Below are 25,771 nucleotides of genomic sequence, written 5' to 3' on the forward strand. Positions count from 1 at the left end.
GTGTGGGGCCATAAACCTTAGTCAGTATTTTCTATGCTTAAACCCATTTAAAAATAAGATTTACAGATATGTTATAATCTTATATGTAACATAATATTAACAATGAAATATATATATAACTAACATACATATGTAGACAACCGTTATATATTATAATTGTTTCATCCTTGCTAAAGAAAGTTTAACTGATGTGATGACTCATCTCTGTATGTCAAGAGAGGCTTCAGTAAACATTTGTAAATTGTAAGTTGTAGAAAGCATCATAAAACTTTGTCTAACCTTGCCAGACTCTAGGAAGTCTGAGATGGTAAGCTCTTTGTCAATATAAGGTTCAAAGTTTATTTGTAAGAAAATAATGCTGTTATACTGAACCTAAGAGCAACACAATACTGCCATCTCTGGTGACTGACTACTAGTAATTGAAGTTTTAGGTTGAAAAGTCATTTCCAATATATATATTAATAGATAGATTCTTTTTAAATGGCGTTACCAGATTCATTCCTTATTTAGATACATGGTGGATATTAAATGGACATGTAATATATGAGAGTATGGATACATTTTATGTTTTATGATATTCTTAAATGGAGAAATCCTATAGTTTAATATTCAATATTCTGGTCAACCAAGAGGTGTCACCCAATGACCTCACCAGTTAATGAATAAGATGTTCCAACCAATTGGGATAATGTCACTCCTTCTGGGTTTAACTTATGGTAATTTTAATAGTCCTTTGTTCTATACCATAAAAATAGGAAAACACAGATGTGCAAGGGACACATCACTACTGACAACATACATTACACATACAACATACACACCACTACATCCCTCGATATACTCATCCAGACATGCTCCATCATGTATCTGAAACTTTGAGGGACGCCAAATGAAACTCCTCCCTAATTGGCCACCATCTTGGAAAGGCAGCCACCTTAAGGACTCTGGTAACGACCATTCTAAGCTAGCAGCCATTTTAAATATGGTAAATATGCCTTGCTGTTTATTTGATTATTATTCAATAATATATATAATGTTTATGTACTTTCTTAAATGTTTTACATTTCCTGCTAAAGGGTAACGAGATTACAATCCCAGCCGTATAAACCATGGTACATTTTTCTCTAAGAGATGATTTTTGCTTTTTATAACATTTTTATTAATATCAGATTTAGCGCATATTGGCGTATTAGTCTCACGTTTTGCATAGCCTATTCTCGCTTCATCTGCAGTGGAGTGACTATCAGGCTGTGCATTGCGCAGACAATTGTGGTCTGATTATATAGAACATTCATTTATGGTTTATACTATACCTGGAGAAAACGTTATCTTGCTTTATTTTTACTTTCATTATTGAGCTACAAATCACATTGCATTCATTGTTTGAAGTTCATATTTTATGTACAGTTATCTTTTTGTGTCATCTCAAGTTTGATCATTTATCGTGATTACATGTCTCGTGAATATTCTTATATATTCCATACTGTAGACTGTTTTCACGAAGATTGGTATATGCTTTTAAAAAGAGATCAATAAAAAGAATTTGCTACATATTCATTTGTGGAAATAAGTTGATTCTCCAACCGCACAGATCTTTGCTTATTGACATAAATAGACAGAGCAGTATAAACATTCTGACACAGTGATCAATGTCCCTGTTCCCATGTACCGTCTCCCCAGGCAGTGATCAATGTCCCTGTTCCCATGTACCGTCTCCCCAGGCAGTGATCAATGTCCCTGTTCTCATGTACCGTCTCCCCAGGGCAGTGATCAATGCCCCTGTTCCCATGTACCGTCTCCCCAGGCAGTGATCGATGTCCCTGTTCCCATGTACCGTCTACCCAGGCAGTGATCATATTTGCTCATTCCCTGCCCCCACTCACTCACATCATTGAACACTTTATCCAGCTCCTTGGGATCCATGATGAAGTTTGGATAACCAATCATATCATAGATTGCTTCAGCCTGGAAAAAGAAGATGACCTCATTATGAAAGATGTGGACGATGTGCGGTTTGATGAGGTCATCCAGAGATCTGCAGATTATCTCACCTTCTCTCTGGCGGCCTTCCTCGTATCTTCATCCATCCAGCTCAGCGTCTGCAGACTCTCTTCAAAGGCCTTCTTTATACCTTTAATCATCTGCACAGCCTGCGCCAAACATCGAATATACATCACTGCCAATCCTCACCGGGGGGGGGGGGGCCACTCCGAGAACCCAATCCTCACCGGGAGGGGGACGGAGCCACCCCGAGAACCCAATCCTCACCGGGGGGGACGGAGCCACCCCGAGAACCCAATCCTCACCGGTGGGGACGGAGCCGCCCCGAGAACCCAATCCTCACCGGGGGGGGACGGAGCCGCCCCGAGAACCCAATCCTCACCGGGGGGGACGGAACCGCCCCGAGAATCCAATCCTCACTGGGGGGGGACGGAGCCGCCCCGAGAACCCAATCCTCACTGGGGGGGGGGACGGAGCCGCCCCGAGAACCCACTCCTCACCGGGAAGGGGGGGGCACTCCGAGAACCCAATCCTCACCGGGGGGGGGGGGGGGGGAGCCACCCGAGAACCCAATCCTCACTGGGGGGGGGGGGGGGGGACGGAGCCACCCCGAGAACCCAATCCTCACCGGGGGGGGGGGGGACGGAGCCGCCCCGAGAACCCACTCCTCACCGGGAAGGGGGGGGCACTCCGAGAACCCAATCCTCACCGGGGGGGGGGGACGGAGCCACCCCGAGAACCCAATCCTCACTGGGGGGGGGGGGGGGAACGGAGCCACCCCGAGAACCCAATCCTCACCGGGGGGGGGGGGGACGGAGCCGCCCCGAGAACCCAATCCTCACCGGGGGGGGACGGAGCCACCCCGAGAACCCAATCCTCACCGGGGGGGGACGGAGCCACCCCGAGAACCCAATCCTCACCGGGGGGGACGGAGCCGCCCCGAGAACCCAATCCTCACTGGGGGGGATGGAGCCACCCCGAGAACCCAATCCTCACTGGGGGGGGACGGAGCCACCCAGAGAACCCAATCCTCACCGGGGGGGATGAAGCCACCCTGAGAATCCAATCCTCACCAGGGGGGGGGGGGACCCCGAGAACCCAATCCTCACCGGGCCCAGATTATCCCCCCTTGTCCTCCTGTTCTCAACTCTCTCACCCTGGTCCTTATTGCCCAGGTCATCTCCCCTGCCTCCAGTCCTCCGATCTCCCACCCTTGTCCCCAACTCTGCAGCTCCCCACACTCTTGTCCCCCAGTTTCCAAGCTTCCCCCACCTTCCCTTCAGATCTTCCAAACTAGTACCCCACTCCACAGCTCACTTCATTCACCTAGATCTCCCACTCTACAGGTCAGTCCCCCTTGCTCCCAGCTCTTACACCCCCCCCCCCCAACCTCCTTAGTTTACCTCTCCCTCCCCCATGCTTACCCGGGGTTTGCTGGTTTCCGCAAACACACTCTTGACAAACATGGCGCCCAAAGCGAAGCCAAGATTGATATCCGTGTCACCAATGCAGAACTTCCAGCGCGGGGTGCAAGTCTATAAGAGAAGCAGAGGAGGGTTCTGATGGCGATCCGAGAGAAAAGGGAAAGTTATTACTGTGACACAAACCTCAGATCTGTTCTGTAGAGCCGCTACAAAAATCTCACCTCACCCACCACCATATACAATGATCCGCCATACACAACGATCCTCTACACCAATCACCTCACCCACCACCATATACAATGATCCTCTACACCAATCACCTCACCCACCACCATATACAATGATCCTCTACACCAATCTCACCTCACCCACCACCATATACAATGATCCTCTACACCAATCTCACATCACCCACTATATAGAGATATAGATATATATGATGACAGGACGCCTGGTTGGTGGTCAGAGAGGGAGGACGACAGGACGCCTGGTTGGTGGTCAGAGAGGGAGGACGACAGGACGCCTGGTTGGTGGTCAGAGAGGGACGACGACAGGACGCCTGGTTGGTGGTCAGAGAGGGACGACGACAGGACGCCTGGTTGGTGGTCAGAGAGGGACGACGACAGGACGCCTGGTTGGTGGTCAGAGAGGGACGACGACAGGACGCCTGGTTGGTGGTCAGAGAGGGACGACGACAGGACGCCTGGTTGGTGGTCAGAGAGGGACGACGACAGGACGCCTGGTTGGTGGTCAGAGAGGGAGGACGACAGGACGCCTGGTTGGTGGTCAGAGAGGGAGGACGACAGGACGCCTGGTTGGTGGTCAGAGAGGGAGGACGACAGGACGCCTGGTTGGTGGTCAGAGAGGGAGGACGACAGGACGCCTGGTTGGTGGTCAGAGAGGGAGGACGACAGGACGCCTGGTTGGTGGTCAGAGAGGGAGGACGACAGGACGCCTGGTTGGTGGTCAGAGAGGGAGGACGACAGGACGCCTGGTTGGTGGTCAGAGAGGGAGGACGACAGGACGCCTGGTTGGTGGTCAGAGAGGGAGGACAGGACACATTGTTGGTGGCCAGAGAGGGAGGACAGGACACATTGTTGGTGGCCAGAGAGGGAGGAGAGGGTACATTGTTGGTGGTCAGAGAGGGAGGACAGGACACATTGTTGGTGGTCAGAGAGGGAGGACAGGACACATTGTTGGTGGTCAGAGAGGGAGGACAGGACACATTGTTGTTGGTCAGAGAGGGAGGACAGGACACATTGTTGTTGGTCAGAGAGGACAAGACACATGGTTGGTGGTCAGAGAGGGAGGACAAGACACATGGTTGGTGGTCAGAGAGGCAGGACAGGACACATTGTTGGTGGTCAGAGAGGGAAGACAGGACACATTGTTGGTGGTCAGAGAGAGGGAGGACAGGACACATTGTTGGTGGTCAGAGAGGGAGGACAGGGTACATTGTTGGTGGTCAGAGAGGGAGGACAGGGTACATTGTTGGTGGTCAGAGGGAGGACAGGGTACATTGTTGGTGGTCAGAGGGAGGACAGGACACATTGTTGGTGGTCAGAGAGGGAGGACAGGACACATTGTTGGTGGTCAGAGGGAGGACAGGGTACATTGTTGGTGGTCAGAGAGAGAGGGGAGGACAGGGTACATTGTTGGTGGTCAGAGAGGGAGGACAGGGTACATTGTTGGTGGTCAGAGAGGGAGGACAGGACACATTGTTGGTGGTCAGAGAGGGAGGACAGGGTACATTGTTGGATGGGGAGATGCTGCAGAACTGGTAGAAATCAATGTTCCCACTACAGACTGAGGTCCAAGGGTCGCACATCGTAACTAAAGGGCCATGGGTTGGGCACCAGGGTTGTACACTGATCTCATGTCCTCCACCACACGTGAGGAGCCTCTAATCTCATGACCTCTATCACACAATGTAATCAGAAGGGACAGCAGAGGGCGCTGTTCTACCCACAGACAAAAGGAGGAACGTTGTGTAACCAGTAATGCGCAGCGCATGGGGAGACATAAACCAAACATTCATTTTTTTATAATGGAATGGAGATCTTATTAGGGTCCATGTACACGGGACGTTGTTAAAAGTCCCTTTGAATGCTGGAATTTTTAGGACGTTTGAAACGTCCGTTCGGTCGCGTTTGTACCCGCGTTTACGTTTAGAACCGTTCCTAGAGGTCAAAAAATTATTCCCCTTTAAAATGGAAAGACGCGAACGCTAAACACGGGTCATTGCGTTTAGACGCGTTTGTGCGCTTGAAACGCCGGGAAACACACAATAATTGCGTTCTAAAAAAACAGTCCCTGAACGCAACTGCCTGCAAATGACTAAACGACCTGGTGTACATGGACAGATAAGATAAAATGTAGATGGGTTCAGGGGCTTCTGAAAAAAATGCCCAACTGCTCCTAAACGGCCATTTCCAGTGTCCCGTGTACATGGAGCCTAACTAACATTTAAAGGATTTCTGCAGTGTTACCCCCAGGGTTTCTCAGATAGACTCCTAGAGGGGGGACCTCTACAACATGAAATGCAATGACCAAAATATGACACAGCAAATACAGAGCACTGCTGGAAAAACTGGTGCCCCCTCCACCCCCCCCCCCATTTTCCTTCCACTGACACTTATTTTAATGTTCTGCAACAAAGGGGTTAAATTACATGGCGGGAGTAGAGTAGGACCCCCCCTGAAGAAAAGTGGGGGCCCTCTGGGGAATTGATGTGCTTGCTGAGGTTAAACTGTTGCAGTTCAGGCAGCGCACACTTCCCTTCCTGGCAGATTCGGGTTTCTATTTCTATGAAGTGAAAGCCGGGCGACTTCCCGGACACGACTGGCTTGTGTGACTCATCAGCATGTGACCCCGGAGCAAGACCAAAACCAGCCACTTCCTGCACATCGGAGCCACCACTTCCTGAGATCTGAGCCCAGAGCGAGAGGATGCCAGCTGAGCACAGCCGATCACTACACCACAATATGTTCACCTAACCCAATCCCAGATCTCCCCCGAGAAGCGAGCCGCCAGGATTCCCAGATCTCCCCCGAGAAGCGAGCCGCCAGGATTCCCAGATCTCCCCCGAGAAGCGAGCCGCCAGGATTCCCAGATCTCCCCCCCCCAAGAAGCGAGCCGCCAGGATTCCCAGATCTCCACCCCAAGAAGCGAGCCGCCAGGATTCCCAGATCTCCCCCCCAAGAAGCGAGCCGCCAGGATTCCCAGATCTCCCCCGAGAAGCCAGCCGCCAAGATTCCCAGATCTCCCCCCCCCCCCAAGAAGCGAGCCGCCAGGATTCCCAGATCTCCCCCCCAAGAAGCAAGCCGCCAGGATTCCCAGATCTCCCCCCCAAGAAGCAAGCCGCCAGGATTCCCAGATCTCCCCAGAGAAGCGAGCCGCCAGGATTCCCAGATCTCCCCCCCAAGAAGCAAGCCGCCAGGATTCCCAGATCTCCCCCCCCGAGAAGCAAGCCGCCAGGATTCCCAGATCTCCCCCCCCCCCGAGAAGCAAGCCGCCAGGATTCCCAGATCTCAGATAGCTGTGGACCTTCTGCTACTGCATGCCAGGATTCCCAGATCTCCCGGAGATGTGACCGGCCAGGATCTCTCACCTTCTTGGTTCCATACATGACTTCCAGGAACTTCTCTTCAACATCCTGGAACCTCGGATCCAACAAGGCGCTCGTCTTCCGCACCACATTCCAGATCATGTAGTTATTCAGGATTCTGGAGGAGAGAAGATCAGTCATTGGCTACTTGGATCTCCTTCACCAATAGGAGTGTGGATTACTTTACTAGGGGAGGGACAGAGGGGAGCCCGCACTTGGGGGGGGGGGGGGGGGGGGGACAGCGACACAGGGGAACCCACCTCTGGGGGGGGAGGCTGGAGCCTGCCCTTGGGGAGGGGGGAAAAGGACGGCGACACTGGGGAACCCACCCTTGGGGAAGAAAAAGAGGGGAGCCCGCCCTGGGGTGAGGTGGGGGGTGGGAGAGGGAGATACAGAGGAGCCACAATAATTGAGGAACGAAAATTATATACAAATGCCAACAATGCACCCTCCCTACCCCCACCTAGACTCCTCTCCATCCACCGCATAAAAAAAATAAATAAAACCAGGTACACCCGCACAGAGGAGCCACGATGGAAGCTGGAAGACTTGTTCCTACCTCTTGTCTGTGGCATTGATAAGACCGGACACCTCCATCAAGTATTCTTTAGCATAAACCACCACGGGCTCCGACTCATTGATCTCCACCGGGTGAAAGACGGTTCGGAGTAGGGGCATCCATTGCACGATGGGTATCAAACCCTGGATGGGGAGGGAACACAATCATATTACATCCAGGCTGGCACCCCCCCCCGGCCTCCCCCTCTAGGCTGGCTTCCTCCTGCGCTTCTAGGGAGACTCTGGGTGCGCTGCTAGGGAGACTCGGGGTGTAAGGCCGATTCCTGGGCTTCTAGGGAGACTCGGGGGTGTAAGGCCGATTCCTGGGCTTCTAGGGAGACTCGGGGGTGTAAGGCCGCCTCCTGCGCTTCTAGGGAGACTCCAGGGTGTAAGGCCGATTCCTGCGCTTCTAGGGAGACTCGGGGTGTAAGGCCGATTCCTGCGCTTCTAGGGAGACTCGGGGGGTGTAAGGCCGATTCCTGCGCTTCTAGGGAGACTCGGGGTGTAAGGCCGATTCCTGCGCTTCTAGGGAGACTCGGGGGTGTAAGGCCGCCTCCTGCACTTCTAGGGAGACTCGGGGTGTAAGGCCGCCTCCTGCACTTCTAGGGAGACTCGGGGTGTAAGGCCGCCTCCTGCACTTCTAGGGAGACTCGGGCTGTAAGGCCGATTCCTGTGCTTCTAGGGAGACTCGGGGTGTAAGGCCGCCTCCTGCGCTTCTAGGGAGACTCGGGGTGTAAGGCCGCCTCCTGCACTTCTAGGGAGACTCGGGGTGTAAGGCCGCCTCCTGCGCTTCTAGGGAGACTCGGGGCTGTAAGGCCGATTCCTGTGCTTCTAGGGAGACTTGGGGCTGTAAGGCCGCCTCCTGCCCTTCTAGGGAGACTCGGGGTGTAAGGCCGATTCCTGGGCTTCTAGGGAGACTCGGGGGTGTAAAGCCGATTCCTGGGCTTCTAGGGAGACTCGGGGGTGTAAGGCCGATTCCTGCGCTTCTAGGGAGACTCGGGGGTGTAAGGCCGCCTCCTGCGCTTCTAGGGAGACTCCAGGGTGTAAGGCCGATTCCTGCGCTTCTAGGGAGACTCGGGGTGTAAGGCCGATTCCTGCGCTTCTAGGGAGACTCGGGGGGTGTAAGGCCGATTCCTGCGCTTCTAGGGAGACTCGGGGTGTAAGGCCGATTCCTGCGCTTCTAGGGAGACTCGGGGGTGTAAGGCCGCCTCCTGCACTTCTAGGGAGACTTGGGGTGTAAGGCCGCCTCCTGCACTTCTAGGGAGACTCGGGGTGTAAGGCCGCCTCCTGCACTTCTAGGGAGACTCGGGCTGTAAGGCCGATTCCTGTGCTTCTAGGGAGACTCGGGGTGTAAGGCCGCCTCCTGCGCTTCTAGGGAGACTCGGGGTGTAAGGCCGCCTCCTGCACTTCTAGGGAGACTCGGGGTGTAAGGCCGCCTCCTGCACTTCTAGGGAGACTCGGGGCTGTAAGGCCGATTCCTGTGCTTCTAGGGAGACTTGGGGCTGTAAGGCCGCCTCCTGCCCTTCTAGGGAGACTCGGGGTGTAAGGCCGATTCCTGGGCTTCTAGGGAGACTCGGGGGTGTAAAGCCGATTCCTGGGCTTCTAGGGAGACTCGGGGGTGTAAGGCCGATTCCTGCGCTTCTAGGGAGACTCGGGGGTGTAAGGCCGCCTCCTGCGCTTCTAGGGAGACTCCAGGGTGTAAGGCCGATTCCTGCGCTTCTAGGGAGACTCGGGGTGTAAGGCCGATTCCTGCGCTTCTAGGGAGACTCGGGGTGTAAGGCCGATTCCTGCGCTTCTAGGGAGACTCGGGGTGTAAGGCCGATTCCTGCACTTCTAGGGAGACTCGGGGTGTAAGGCCGCCTCCTGCACTTCTAGGGAGACTCGGGCTGTAAGGCCGATTCCTGTGCTTCAAGGGAGACCCGGGGTGTAAGGCCGCCTCCTGCGCTTCTAGGGAGACTCGGGGTGTAAGGCCGCCTCCTGCACTTCTAGGGAGACTCGGGGTGTAAGGCCGCCTCCTGCACTTCTAGGGAGACTCGGGCTGTAAGGCCGATTCCTGTGCTTCTAGGGAGACCCGGGGTGTAAGGCCGCCTCCTGCGCTTCTAGGGAGACTCGGGGTGTAAGGCCGCCTCCTGCACTTCTAGGGAGACTCGGGGTGTAAGGCCGATTCCTGCGCTTCTAGGGAGACTCGGGGTGTAAGGCCGATTCCTGCACTTCTAGGGAGACTCGGGGTGTAAGGCCGCCTCCTGCACTTCTAGGGAGACTCGGGGTGTAAGGCCGCCTCCTGCACTTCTAGGGAGACTCGGGGTGTAAGGCCGCCTCCTGCACTTCTAGGGAGACTCGGGCTGTAAGGCCGATTCCTGTGCTTCTAGGGAGACCCGGGGTGTAAGGCCGCCTCCTGCGCTTCTAGGGAGACCCGGGGTGTAAGGCCGCCTCCTGCGCTTCTAGGGAGACTCGGGGTGTAAGGCCGCCTCCTGCGCTTCTAGGGAGACTCGGGGCTGTAAGGCTGATTCCTGTGCTTCTAGGGAGACTCGGGGCTGTAAGGCCGCCTCCTGCCCTTCTAGGGAGACTCGGGGTGTAAGGCCGCCTCCTGCGCTTCTAGGGAGACTCGGGGTGTAAGGCCGCCTCCTGCGCTTCTAGGGAGACTCGGGGTGTAAGGCCGCCTCCTGCGCTTCTAGGGAGACTCGGGGCTGTAAGGCCGATTCCTGTGCTTCTAGGGAGACTCGGGGCTGTAAGGTCGCCTCCTGCCCTTCTAGGGAGACTCGGGGTGTAAGGCCGCCTCCTGCGCTTCTAGGGAGACTCGGGGTGTAAGGCCGCCTCCTGCACTTCTAGGGAGACTCGGGGTGTAAGGCCGCCTCCTGCACTTCTAGGGAGACTCGGGGTGTAAGGCCGCCTCCTGCACTTCTAGGGAGACTCGGGGTGTAAGGCCGCCTCCTGCACTTCTAGGGAGACTCGGGGTGTAAGGCCGCCTCCTGCACTTCTAGGGAGACTCGGGGCTGTAAGGCCGCCTCCTGCCCTTCTAGGGAGACTCGGGGTGTAAGGCCGCCTCCTGCGCTTCTAGGGACACTTGGGGGTGTAAGGCCGCCTCCTGCGCTTCTAGGGACACTCGGGGGTGTAAGGCCGCCTCCTGGGCTTCTAGGGACACTTGGGGGTGTAAGGCCGCCTCCTGGGCTTCTAGGGACACTCGGGGGTGTAAGGCCGTCTCCTGCACTTCTAGGGAGACTCGGGGTGTAAGGCCGTCTCCTGCACTTCTAGGGAGACTCGGGGTGCACTTCTAGGGAGACTTGGTGTGCACTTCTAGGGAGTCTCGGGGGTGTAAGGCCACCTCCTGGGCTTCTAGGGAGACTCGGGGTGTAAGGCCGATTCATGCACTTCTAGGGAGACTCGGGGTGCACTTCTAGCTCCTTCCTTTTTCTGACAAACACCCTTCCTGAGTATTCTGTGATATGCCGGCCCCCGCGGAGCCCTCATATCCGTACAATGAATGGAGACTGGGAGGGATTGGTAGAAGTCTCACCTGCAGCTCTCCGGCGGTGATCTTGTGGTAGATGAGTTCCTCGTCTCGCCTCTTCTCCTGCGGGATGGTGATATTGGCCAGGGCCGTCTCGAAGTCCAGGATCTCCTGCATCTGCTGGCGTGTGGCGTTCTCCTCCCCGCCCAGGAGGACCCCCAGCTGCACCATGAAGTTGAGGTATCCGGTGAGAGTCTACAGAATGAAGAGCACCGGGAGTCAGAAGAGTGACTGGGGGAGGGGGTTGGGGTATTCGGGGCACAGAAATTGGCCATATCCTGGCACTCACCTTCCCATTGGCCGTTTTGTTCAGGTAATATTCTCGAGATGGTAAACCCAATCCAGATTGGTCTATCTGGGGGGAGAGAAGAGACGGGTCAGAACTGTACATGGAAAAGCGGAGAGCCACCCAACAAGAACCTCGAAGAGCGACCTAGACCCCCCCGCACTATGGACACCTAGACCCCCCCGCACTATGGACACCCCCTGCCACTATGGACTCCCCCCCCACCGCCTGCCACTATGGACTCCCCCCCACCCCCTGCCACTATGGACTCCCCCGTGCCTCACCTGGATGATGTTGCTGTTGGAGTTCTTGGAGTCGGCGCTGACAAACACAGAGAAGAAGGGGGAGACTCTGTAGTACGCAGTGACTGTCTGCAGGATCTCCTGGAAGTTGTCCTTGTCCCATGGACCAGTAATATTCCACCCACCGAGCTGGAAGACATCCCAATATTAGACCCCCCCAAACTAGACACACCTACCCCCCCCAATACTAGACACCCCCCCCCCAATACTAGACACACACCCCCCCCCCAATACTAGACACACACCCCCCCCCCCCCAATACTAGACACACCCCCCCCCCCCAATACTAGACACACACCCCCCCCCCCCAATACTAGACACACACCCCCCCCCCCCCAATACTAGACACCCCCCCCCCCCAATACTAGACACCCCCCCCCCAATACTAGACACACCCCCCCCCAATACTAGACACACCCCCCCCCAATACTAGACACACAACTCCCCCCCCCCCCCCAATACTAGACACCCAATACTAGACACAACCCCCCCCCCCCCCCAATACTAGACACACACACCCCCCCAATACTAGACACACACACCCCCCCAATACTAGACACACACACCCCCCCAATACTAGACACACACACCCCCCCAATACTAGACACACACACCCCCCCAATACTAGACACACAACTCCCCCCCCCCCCCAATACTAGACACCCAATACTAGACACAACCCCCCCCCCCCCCCAATACTAGACACACACCCCCCCCCCAATACTAGACACACAACTCCCCCCCCCCCCCCCAATACTAGACACCCAATACTAGACACAACCCCCCCCCCCCCCCAATACTAGACGCACACCCCCCCCCCCCAATACTAGACACACACCCCCCCCCCCCCAATACTAGACACACACCCCCCCCCCCAATACTAGACACACACCCCCCCCCCCCAATACTAGACACACACCCCCCCCCCCCCAATACTAGACACACACCCCCCCCCCAATACTAGACACCCCCCCCCCCCAATACTAGACACCCCCCCCCCCCAATACTAGACACCCCCCCCCCCCAATACTACACACACCCCCCCCCAATACTAGACACACCCCCCCCCAATACTAGACACACCCCCCCCCAATACTAGACACACAACTCCCCCCCCCCCCCCAATACTAGACACCCAATACTAGACACAACCCCCCCCCCCCCCAATACTAGACACACACACCCCCCCAATACTAGACACACACACCCCCCCAATACTAGACACACACACCCCCCCAATACTAGACACACACACCCCCCCAATACTAGACACACAACTCCCCCCCCCCCCCCAATACTAGACACCCAATACTAGACACAACCCCCCCCCCCCCAATACTAGACACACACCCCCCCCCCCAATACTAGACACACAACTCCCCCCCCCCCCCAATACTAGACACCCAATACTAGACACAACCCCCCCCCCAATACTAGACGCACACACCCCCAATACTAGACACACCACAATATTGGAGTTCTATCACTAAATTAATAAACTAAACCAGCCAGAAACTTTAAAGTCGGCATAAATCTGAACCCCCCCACCTCCCCCAGTGATCAGACTGTACATTGTAACTTTGTAGGAGGAAGCCGCCAACACCACACATTGCGGTTCTGGGCGGAGTACCCCTCTAATGACCGGACGAGTTGCGTCCTCTCACCTTCTCTATGAGGTCTTGCAGAGGTTTGGCTCCGAGATCTGCGATTTTGGACTCGTTCATACAGGCCTGGTAGTAACTCTGAGCTTTGTGCTCGGCAGCACTGCTGAAATTCATTGTCTTGTTTTCTGCAGGGGAAGGAAGAGACCAATCACGTCAGCCGAGCGGACACAGCAATGCCGAGTAATCTGCTTCTCGCCCCCCCCCCTCCCCCCATGAACATTTCATTTATTTTTTTTTTAATATAAAAAGGCAAACACTTTATTACATCCGGTGACATCACTGGATCTCTGGGCTTCTCTATGCAATGCAGGCAGATCATGGCCTCTGTACTGCATTGCAAGAAGCTCACAGTGTGCGGTGAAATCAGTGGAAGCGGTTGGAGGTGAGAGGGATGTTGGGCTCTTTCAGGAGGTCACAGATGGGAGATTTGTAGTCAGTGTGCTGCTCCCAACCTGCGGGCCACAAAGGCCACCATCGAAGGCCGCCCCCCAACTTGTGGGCCACAAAGGCCACCATCGAAGGCCGCCCCCAACTTGTGGGCCACAAAGGCCACCATCGAAGGCCGCCCCCCAACTTGTGGGCCACAAAGGCCACCATCGAAGGCCGCCCCCCAACTTGTGGGCCACAAAGGCCACCATCGAGGGCCACCCCCCCCCAAGCTGCGGGCCGAAGGCCACCATTGAGGGCCGCCCCCCCCCAACCTGCGGGCCACAAAGGCCGCCATCGAAGGCTGCTCCCCAACTTATGGGCCAGAAAGGCACCCAACAAGGGGCCTCTGAGCTGTGGGTAACAGACAGCCATGGAGGGGCCCCGCCCCCAAGCTGCGGGCCACAGACACCCATGGAAGGGCCCCCCCAAGCTGCGGGCCACAGAGACACCCATGGAGGGCCCCCCCAAAGCTGCGGGGCCACAGAGACACCCATGGAGGGCCCCCCCAAAGCTGCGGGCTGGGGTTCCCAAGCTGCAGCCCAGAAAGTTACATGGAGGGGCCCCTATCTGCAGGCTGGAGAGAAGATAACCATAGCCGGTCCCCTGCCAGCAATAAAAGCAGCTCAGCAACTCTCCTCCAAAACAAACAAATGACTTATCTGCTGCGCTGAGGGGGGGGAGGGGGAGCCGCTCTCTGTGCTAAAGGTCACAGAAAAGCCCAACCCCCCCCTCTATCTGCCATCAGTGACACCATGTCACTGTACGGGTCCTGGGAACACGGACTGCACTCCAGCATGCCGAAAAACACAAAATCTGCTTCCCCGGTGTCCCAGCTACAGAGAGCCGACATGGCGGTGACAACGCCGCACAGGAAACGCAGGAACGCCGCACAGGAAACGCAGGAACGCCGCACAGGAAATGTAGGCTTTCCTTTTATAGCTTCAAGTAGAAGGAGCACCGCAATTTATCAAGTCCGGACAGAGTGAAGGAGGATCATTGCTGTGTCCATTCCCTTACTTCCTGTCACGCATGTCGCGGGGTCACCAGGACAGGAAGTCAGGAAATCTTCCCATTGGGGACACAGACCATAACAAACCCAATATCCTATCACCTGTCTTACATGATCCATCTGTGGAGGAATGTCACCTCCAAATATCTGATCTTTGTATCAGAAAAACGTAAAAGAATGAAATGAATGCAGAGGGTTGGGTTTTGGATGGGGGAAGGGTTAGAACCCAGTCAGGTTTTCTGCTATATGGGACTCCAGTAGGGAGATTTCCCCCCACTTCCTGTCCCAGTGACACATTTCCCAGATAGGAAGAGAGGAAATATCCACTGGCAACACCAAAATAAGGTGCGTCTTCAGTGGAGGAGGGGAGACTGGATCCCGTCTGATTTACAGTATCTAACAGAAGTAAGTACACCCCTCCCATGTGACAACACTGAAGAAATGAGACTTTGCTACAATGTAAAGTAGTGAGTGTACAGCTTGTATAACAGTGTAAATTTATGGCCAGTACACACGATCTGAAAATCGGACGAAAATTAACGCTTGTGAAAGGATCAGACGATAATCGGATCGTTAGTACACAGCTTACGAGAGGCGATCACAACAGTTCACCCGATATTATCCGGTCGTGCAAGCATAAAAATTTTGATCGTATTATAACACATCGTACGATAATCGTATTATCAGTATGTTGTTCGTCCGAAAAAAATGGTGAGCAGTAGACATCATTTTCCCCTCATACGCTACAGCGTGGTTACGCATACCGGAAGCTAAGAATTATCGTCCGAGAAAATTCGTATCATGAGTAACCTCTCCCTTTAAGCGAATATTATTGAGAGCTGCTAGAATACGAAAAATAACGGATGGAACGTCACCCGATTTTCGGATCGTGTGTACTGGGCAAAACTGTCCCCTCAAAATAACTCAACACACAGCCATTAATGTCTAAACCGCTGGCAACAAAAGTCAGTACACCCCTAAGTGACAATCTCCAAATTGGGCCCAATTAGCCATTTTCCCTCCCCGGTGTCATGTGACTCGTTAGTGTTAAGGTCTCAGGTGTGAATGGGGGACAGGTGTTGTTACATTTGGTGTTATCGCTCTCACTCTCTCATACTGGTCACTGGAAGTTCAACATGGCACCTCATGGCAAAGAACTCTCTGAGGTTCTGAGAAAAAGAATTGTTGCTCTACATAAAGATGGCCTAGGCTATAAGAAGATTGCCAAGACCCTGAAACTGAGCTGCAGCACGGTGGCCAAGACCATACAGCGGTATAACAGGACAGGTTCCACTCAGAACAGGCCTCACCATGGTCCACCAAAGAAGTTGAGTGCCGTGCTCAGCGTCATATCCAGAGGTTGTCTTTGGGAAATAGACGTATGAGTGCTGCCAGCATTGCTGCAGAGGGTGAAGGGGTGGGGGAGGGGTCAGCCTGTCAGTGCTCAGACCATACGCCGCACACTGCATCAAATTGGTCTGCATGGCTGTCATCCCAGAAGGAAGCCTCTTCTAAAGATGATGGACAAGAAAGCCTACAAACAGTTTGCTGAAGACAAGCAGACTAAGGACATGGATTACTGAAACCATCTCCTGTGCTCTGATGAGACCAAGATAAACTTATTTGGTGTCAGATGGTGTCAGGCGTGTGTGGGGGCAACCAGGTGAGGAGTACAAAGACAAGTGTGTCTTCCTACAGTCAGGCATGGTGGTGGGAGTGTCATGGTCTGGGGCTGCATGAGTGCTGCCGGCACTGGGGAGCTACAGATGATTGAGGGAACCATGAATGCCAACATGTACTGTGACATACTGAAGCAGAGCATGATCCCCTCCCTTCAGAGACTGGGGGGCAGGGCAATATTCCAACATAGCAACCCCAAACACCTCCAAGATGACCACTGCCTTGCTAAAGAAGCTGAGGGTAAAGGTGATGGACTGGCCAAGCGTCTCCAGACCTAAACCCTATTGAGCATCTGTGGGGATCCTCAAACAGAAGGTGGAGGAGGGGAAGGTCTCTAACATCCACCAGCTCTGTGATGTCATCATGGAGGAGGGGAAGAGGACTCCAGTGACAACCTGTGAAGCTCTGGTGATCTCCATGCCAAAGAGGGTTAAGGCAGTGCTGGAAAATAATGGCGGCCACACAAAATATTGACACTTTGGGCCCAATTTGGACATTGTCACTTAGGGGTGTACTGACTTTTGTTGTCAGCGGTTTAGACATTAATGGCTGTGTGTTGAGTTATTTTGAGGGGACAGTAAATTTACACTGTTATACAAGCTGTACACTCACTACTTTACATTGTAGCAAAGTCTCATTTCTTCAGTGTTGTCACATGAAAAGATAGAATGAAATAGGAGGGGTGCACTTACTTTTGTCAGATACTGTATATTTCTTCGTGAACAAAAATAAAAAAAAGTCTATAAATGAGAGCCAAAGGGTCCAAAATCGAACTAAAAGCCAAAGGGTCCAAAATCGAATACCAATGTCCCTTCACAAGGAAACAAAAACAGCCAACGCGTTTCAGGGGCCCCTTCATCAGGGACATGGCAAGAAAAATATTCCCACATCAGACAATTCATAATAAAATTTATCAATCTAGAAAAAGAAATAAGAAAAGGAAACATTTGTAAATGGAGTTTTGAGTCTCTGGATGGATGGATGGATGGATGGTCCAGAGAGATTACAATACAGAAATATTGACAGTTGTGTAACAGCGAGATCTTCACCCAGCCGACCGCCATACGGCACAGGATTGGGACCTCCAGACCAATGAAGGACATGTATAGGAGAGGTCTGCAGACTGACCATACAATGAAGAACGCCCCCCCCCCCCCCCCCCCCCAGCAAAGCACAACCTCGAATACTGATCCCAATCTCACTCACCCAGCAGGTGCTTCATGATGGCCTGGTTGTGCTCCCAGAGCTCATTGAAGGTCCCCCAGCGGGAATGGCCATCAGGGACCGGGTTGGCTTTGATCCACCCGCCACAGGCATAGCTATAGAAGTCCTGACACGGATCTACGCTGGGATCCAGAGAGCGCAGGATGGAGCTGGTGACGGAGATGCAAGATTCCGACAGGCAGGTGCGGTTTTCTGGAAGCAAAATTTTACAAAAAATAGTTAATTTTTCATTTACACGCAATCTGCAATACATTCATCAACGAGGCCCCATCCTCCGCTTCCCAAACTATCTGTATACCGGGGACACCAACAGCTGTGAGGGGTTCTGGATAAAAAACGCGGAGGATGGAGCGATGGATCGTCTGCTAGGACATGGAGTTCTAATGATTGGGGACACGTCAAAGAATGGAGACACCAAAATCAGATAATCATCATTAATATTACAAATATATCTAAAGCCGAGTTCCGGATAGAGTAGGAAGAGTTCAAAAACTCTGATATCTGTGTCCCCATTTGGAGATTTCACTTCCTTTTCTAGAGACAAAAGGAAATTACCTTTTACTCACCAGAACAAATTGTCCCTAAGAGAGCATGTCCCCTCCATTCCTGTTCTGGTGACAACTCAAAACATTTCAGAGGTTTCCTCTTTCAGGCCAGATGACAACAATCAGGAGAGGAAGGCGGGAAATCTGCACAGTCGGGACACAGATAGGGGGGTTCCGACTACCACACCATCCAGAACTAAAATAATTTGGCTCTGGATACAGCAGATGATGGCACTCCGCCTCATTTAAGGACTGGGCAAAGTAATTCCGCAAATATCCAACATGGGGAAAAATCTTAGAGGACTGAAGAACACTTCAATTACCCTCAATACGTCCAACTACCCTCCTACCCTCCATAGGTCCAACTACCCTTCATACATCCAACTACCCTCCTACCCTCCATAGGTCCAACTACCCTCCTACCCTCCATATGTCCAACTACCCTCCATACGTCCAACTACCCTCCAACCCTTCATAAGTCCAGCTACCCTCCATACGTCCAACTACCCTCCATAGGTCCAACTACCCTTCATACATCCAACTACCCTCCTACCCTCCATAGGTCCAACTACCCTCCTACCCTCCATATGTCCAACTACCCTCCATACGTCCAACTACCCTCCAACCCTTCATAAGTCCAGCTACCCTCCATACGTCCAACTACCCTCCATAGGTCCAACTACCCTTCATACATCCAACTACCCTCCATATGTCCAACTACCCTCCAACCCTTCATAAGTCCAGCTACCCTCCATACGTCCAACTACCCTCCTACCCTCCATATGTCCAAACAACCTTCAACCCTCCCTTTGTCCAACTACCCTCCACACGTCCCCACTACCCTCCACACGTCCTTCATATGTCCAACTAGCCTCCACACGCCCAACTAGCCTCCACACGCCCAACTAGCCTCCACACGCCCAACTAGCCTCCACACGTCCAACTACCCTCCACACGTCCTTGATATGTCCAACTACCCTCCCCACGTCCTTCATATGTCCAACTACCCTCCATACGTCCCAACTACCCTCCAACCCTCCACACGTCCAACTACCCTCCATACAGAGCATCCGGAAAGTAGTCACAGCACTTTGCTTTTTCCACATTTTATATTACAGCCTTATTCCAAAATTGATTAAATTAATTATTTTCCTCAAAATTCTACAAACAATCCCCCATAATGACAACGTGAGAGAAGCTTGTTGGAAATCTTTGCAAATTTATTAAAAACAAAACAAAAAAATTAAAAAAAGGAAATATTCCCATGTACATAAGTATTCACCCCCTTTGCCATGACACTCAGAATTGAGCTCAGGTGCCTCCTGTTTCCACTGATCATCCTTGAGATGTTTCTACAACTTGATTGGAGTCCACCTGTGGTAAATTCAGTTGATTGGACATGATTTGGAAAGGCACACACCTGTCTATAGAAGGTCCCACAGGTAACCGTGCATGTCAGAGCACAAACCAAGCCATGAAGTCCAAGGAATTGTCTGTAGACCTCGGAGACAGGATTGTATGGAGGCACAGATCGGGGGAAGGGTACAGAAACATTTCTGCAGCATTGAAGGTCCCAATGAGCACAGTGGCCCCCATCATCTGTAAATGGAAGAAGTTTGAGACCCCCAGGACTCTTCCTAGAGCGGGCCGCCCGGCCAAACTAAGCAATTGGGGGTGGGAGCCTTAGTCAGGGAGGTGACCAAGAACCCGACTGACAGAGCTCCAGCATTTCTCTGGAGAGAGGAGAACCTTCCAGAAGAACAACCATCTCTGCAGCACTCCACCAATCAGGCCTGTATGGGTGTGGCCAGACGGAAGCCACTCCTCAGTAAAAGGCACATGACAGCGCGCCTGGAGTTTACCAAAAGGCACCTGAAGGACTCTCAGACCATGAGAAACAAAATTCTCTGCTCTGATGAAACAAAGATTGAACTCTTTGGCCTGAATGGGAAGCGTCATGTCTGGAGGAAACCAGGCCCCGCCCATCACCTGGCCAATACCATCCCTACTGTGAAGCATGGTGGTGGCAGCATCATGCTGTGGAGATATTTTTCAGTGGCAGGAACTGGGAGACTAGTCAGGATGGAGGGAAAGATGAATGCAGCAATGTACAGAGACATCCTTGATGAAAACCTTCTCCAGAGCGCTCTGCACCTCAGACTGGGGTGAAGGTTCATCTTCCAACAGGACAACGACCCTAAGAACACAGCCAAGATAACAAAGGAGCGGCTACTGGACAACTCTGTGAATGTCCTTGAGTGGCCCAGCCAGAGCCCAGACTTGAACACGATTGAACATCTCTGGAGAGATCTGAAAATGGCTGTGCACCGACCCTCCCCCATCCAACCTGATGGAGCTTGAGAGGTCCTGCAAAGAAGAATGGGAGAAACTGCCCAAAAATAGGAGAGCCAAGCTTGTAGCATCATACTCAGAAATACTGGAGGCTGGAATTGGTGCCAAAGGAGCTTCACCAAAGGGGGTGAATACTTATGTACATGGGAGTTTTTCCTTTTTAATAAATTTGCAAAGATATCAAACAAACTTCTCTCACGTTGTCATTATGGGGGAGGGGTTTGTAGAATTTTGAGGAAAATAATGAATTTAGGTGTCCTTTTATGAACGGGTGAATTTTTTTCTCTGTTGACTTCTCTACAGTTCTCCGGGGAAAATGATCACATCTGGCACCCATTTTATGAATTGGAGAACTTTAGTTCGCCCAGGGTGATCAGAGGAGAACGGTTTTCTCGGAGATCTGTGTAGAAGTCAATGGGGCGTCTGTAATCTCGTGAGACAAAGCGAGATTACCGTAGTATGAAAATCCCTGGCGCGCTTTAACAAGCAGAGATAAATTATCACTGCTGAGTACACGAGGTTAATAAATAATAGTCCCCTTACATAAATATATATATATATATATATATATATATATATATATATATATATATATATATATATATATATATATATATATATATATATATATATACACATATATACACATATATACACACATTAAATAGATATCTACATGTATGTGTGTGTGTGTATATATGTATATATATATATAAACATACATACACACACACACACACACACCCGTATATATATATATACATAAATATGGCAGGGGGACATGATTACTGTGTTGGGGGGTCTGAATGAGGAAGAAGGAAGTCCATAATCTTCTTTTCCCCCTCAGTTCTCCCCGATTCTGTCTTCACTCCCCGCTTCACAAGCTCCGGGCTGGTGAACCCGGGAGTGTGAATTCTGACCCAGATCACCAGTGAAGTGCGGGGATCGCAGCTTCATAGTCTGGCTGTTTCTGTGTCAGTCAATGACAGATTCCCGTGTGAAGAGATGATCAGAGGAGAACATGTTCTCCTGCGATCATTTCTGTTTCATAAACTGAGAATGATCGGAAATGAGCTGTGATCAGCAGGATCACTGCTCATCTCCATTTCATAAAAGGACACCTTAATCCATGTTGGAATAAGGCTGTAACATGAAATGTGGAAGAAGTGAAGCGCTGTGAATTCTTTCCCGGATGCTCTGTAAGTCCAACCCATAAACTGAAATCCCCCAGAATTCTATTGGAGATCAAACGTTTCTTCTGTGACAGAAAAAATAATGAGCCCTCCGAAAAGTCATCCCCAGAATAGGCAACTTTCAGGGTCTACTCTAGACTAAAGAGTCCCACACCGCTCTCCCGGGCCCACCGCCAGGGTACAGAGTCCCACACCGCTCTCCCGGTCCCACCACCAGGGTACAGAGTCCCACACCGCTCTCCAGGGTACAGAGTCCCACACCGCTCTCCAGGGTACAGAGTCCCACACCGCTCTCCCGGTCCCACTGCCAGGGTACAGAGTCCCACACCGCTCTCCCGGGCCCACCGCCAGGGTACAGAGTCCCACACCGCTCTCCCGGTCCCACCACCAGGGTACAGAGTCCCGCACCGCTCTCCAGGGTACAGAGTCCCACACCGCTCTCCCGGTCCCACTGCCAGGGTACAGAGTCCCACACCGCTCTCCCGGGCCCACCGCCAGGGTACAGAGTCCCACACCGCTCTCCCGGTCCCACCACCAGGGTACAGAGTCCCACACCGCTCTCCAGGGTACAGAGTCCCACACCGCTCTCCCGGTCCCACTGCCAGGGTACAGAGTCCCACACCGCTCTCCCGGGCCCACCGCCAGGGTACAGAGTCCCACACCGCTCTCCCGGTCCCACCACCAGGGTACAGAGTCCCGCACCGCTCTCCAGGGTACAGAGTCCCACACCGCTCTCCCGGTCCCACTGCCAGGGTACAGAGTCCCACACCGCTCTCCCGGTCCCACCGCCAGGGTACAGAGTCCCGCACCGCTCTCCAGGGTACAGAGTCCCACACCGCTCTCCCGGTCCCACCGCCAGGGTACAGAGTTCCTTTACCGCTCTCCCAGTCCCACCGCCAGGGTACAGAGTGCCACACCGCTCTCACGGTCCCACTGCCAGGGTACAGAGTCCACACCGCTCTCCCGGTCCCACCACCAGGGTACAGAGTCCCGCACCGCTCTCCAGGGTACAGAGTCCCACACCGCTCTCCCGGTCCCACCGCCAGGGTACAGAGTTCCTTTACCGCTCTCCCAGTCCCACCGCCAGGGTACAGAGTGCCACACCGCTCTCACGGTCCCACTGCCAGGGTACAGAGTCCCACACCGCTCTCCCGGTCCCACCACCAGGTACAGAGTCCCGCACCGCTCTCCAGGGTACAGAGTCCCACACCGCTCTCCCGGTCCCACCGCCAGGGTACAGAGTTCCTTTACCGCTCTCCCAGTCCCACCGCCAGGGTACAGAGTGCCACACCGCTCTCACGGTCCCACTGCCAGGGTACAGAGTGCCACACCGCTCTCCCGGTCCCACCGCCAGGGTACAGAGTCCCACACCGCTCTCCCGGTCCCACCGCCAGGGTACAGAGTTCCTTTACCGCTCTCCCAGTCCCACCGCCAGGGTACAGAGTGCCACACCGCTCTCACGGTCCACTGCCAGGGTACAGAGTGCCACACCGCTCTCCCGGTCCCACCGCCAGGGTACAGAGTCCCACACCGCTCTCCCCGGCCACCGCCAGGGTACAGAGTCACATCTCGTCCTGTCCTGTCCCAACCGCCAGGGTACAGAGTGCACACCGCTCTCACGGTCCCACTGCCAGGGTACAGAGTGCCACACCTCTCTCACGGTCCCACTGCCAGGGTACACAGTCCCACACCGCTCTCCCCGTCCCACCGCCAGGGTACAGAGTGCCACACCGCTCTCACGGTCCCACTGCCAGGGTACAGAGTGCCACACCGCTCTCACGGTCCCACCACCAGGGTACAGAGTGCCACACCGCTTTCACGGTCCCACTGCCAGGGTACACAGTCCCACACCGCTCTCCCGGTCCCACCGCCAGGGTACAGAGTCCAATACCACTCTCACGGTCCCACCACCAGGGTACAGAGTGCCACACCGCTCTCCAGGGTACAGAGTGCCACACCGCTCTCACGGTCCCACCACCAGGGTACACAGTCCCACACCGCTCTCCCGGTCCCACCGCCAGGGTACAGAGTGCCACACCGCTCTCACGGTCCCACCGCCAGGGTACAGAGTGCCACACCGCTCTCACGGTCCCACCGCCAGGGTACAGAGTGCCACACCGCTCTCCAGGGTACAGAGTCCCACACCGCTCTCCCGGTCCCACCGCCAGGGTACAGAGTTCCTTTACCGCTCTCCCAGTCCCACCGCCAGGGTACAGAGTGCCACACCGCTCTCCCGGTCCCACCGCCAGGGTACAGAGTCCCACACTGCTCTCCCGGTCCCACCGCCAGGGTACAGAGTCCCACACCGCTCTCCTGGTCCCACCGCCAGGGTACAGAGTTCCTTTACCGCTCTCCAGTCCCACCGCCAGGGTACAGAGTCCCACACCGCTCTCCAGGGTACAGAGTCCCACACCGCTCTCCAGGGTACAGAGTCCCACACCGCTCTCCCGGTCCCACTGCCAGGGTACAGAGTCCCACACCGCTCTCCCGGGCCCACCGCCAGGGTACAGAGTCCCACACCGCTCTCCCGGTCCCACCACCAGGGTACAGAGTCCCGCACCGCTCTCCAGGGTACAGAGTCCCACACCGCTCTCCCGGTCCCACTGCCAGGGTACAGAGTCCCACACCGCTCTCCCGGGCCCACCGCCAGGGTACAGAGTCCCACACCGCTCTCCCGGTCCCACCACCAGGGTACAGAGTCCCACACCGCTCTCCAGGGTACAGAGTCCCACACCGCTCTCCCGGTCCCACTGCCAGGGTACAGAGTCCCACACCGCTCTCCCGGGCCCACCGCCAGGGTACAGAGTCCCACACCGCTCTCCCGGTCCCACCACCAGGGTACAGAGTCCCGCACCGCTCTCCAGGGTACAGAGTCCCACACCGCTCTCCCGGTCCCACTGCCAGGGTACAGAGTCCCACACCGCTCTCCCGGTCCCACTGCCAGGGTACAGAGTCCCGCACCGCTCTCCAGGGTACAGAGTCCCACACCGCTCTCCCGGTCCCACCGCCAGGGTACAGAGTTCCTTTACCGCTCTCCAGTCCCACCGCCAGGGTACAGAGTGCCACACCGCTCTCCCGGTCCCACCACCAGGGTACAGAGTCCCGCACCGCTCTCCAGGGTACAGAGTCCCACACCGCTCTCACGGTCCCACTGCCAGGGTACAGAGTCCCACACCGCTCTCCCGGTCCCACCACCAGGGTACAGAGTCCCGCACCGCTCTCCAGGGTACAGAGTCCCACACCGCTCTCCCGGTCCCACCGCCAGGGTACAGAGTGCCACACCGCTCTCACGGTCCCACCGCCAGGGTACAGAGTGCCACACCGCTCTCCAGGGTACAGAGTCCCACACCGCTCTCCCGGTCCCACCGCCAGGGTACAGAGTTCCTTTACCGCTCTCCCAGTCCCACCGCCAGGGTACAGAGTGCCACACCGCTCTCACGGTCCCACTGCCAGGGTACAGAGTGCCACACCGCTCTCCCGGTCCCACCGCCAGGGTACAGAGTCCCACACCGCTCTCCCGGTCCCACCGCCAGGGTACAGAGTTCCTTTACCGCTCTCCCAGTCCCACCGCCAGGGTACAGAGTGCCACACCGCTCTCACGGTCCCACTGCCAGGGTACAGAGTGCCACACCGCTCTCCCGGTCCCACCGCCAGGGTACAGAGTCCCACACCGCTCTCCCGGTCCCACCGCCAGGGTACAGAGTCCCACACCGCTCTCCCGGTCCCACCGCCAGGGTACAGAGTGCCACACCGCTCTCACGGTCCCACTGCCAGGGTACACAGTCCCACACCGCTCTCCCCGTCCCACCGCCAGGGTACAGAGTGCCACACCGCTCTCACGGTCCCACTGCCAGGGTACAGAGTGCCACACCGCTCTCACGGTCCCACCACCAGGGTACAGAGTGCCACACCGCTTTCACGGTCCCACTGCCAGGGTACACAGTCCCACACCGCTCTCCCGGTCCCACCGCCAGGGTACAGAGTCCAAT

At 54.5% G+C, this 25,771-nt stretch overlaps 1 protein-coding gene across 1 annotated transcript in view; it reads right to left on the minus strand.

Annotated features, from left to right (window-relative positions):
• The window catches only part of ECE1 (endothelin converting enzyme 1), a gene marked incomplete at its 5' end in the record, with an annotated part of 45,281 nt that overhangs the window by 8,287 nt on the left and 11,223 nt on the right, over positions 1–25,771 (minus strand). The window contains 10 exons of the mRNA XM_082274814.1: positions 1,778–1,965; positions 2,052–2,150; positions 3,426–3,536; positions 7,036–7,150; positions 7,592–7,734; positions 11,105–11,293; positions 11,388–11,453; positions 11,669–11,815; positions 13,351–13,475; positions 17,675–17,884. Of these exons, the coding sequence (XP_082130940.1) occupies positions 1,778–1,965; positions 2,052–2,150; positions 3,426–3,536; positions 7,036–7,150; positions 7,592–7,734; positions 11,105–11,293; positions 11,388–11,453; positions 11,669–11,815; positions 13,351–13,475; positions 17,675–17,884 (1,393 nt within the window). The remainder of the gene's footprint in view (positions 1–1,777; positions 1,966–2,051; positions 2,151–3,425; positions 3,537–7,035; positions 7,151–7,591; positions 7,735–11,104; positions 11,294–11,387; positions 11,454–11,668; positions 11,816–13,350; positions 13,476–17,674; positions 17,885–25,771) is intronic.

This window comes from Pelophylax lessonae (genome assembly GCF_965119305.1).
Source record: "Pelophylax lessonae genome assembly, chromosome: 12".
NCBI lineage: Eukaryota > Metazoa > Chordata > Amphibia > Anura > Ranidae > Pelophylax > Pelophylax lessonae.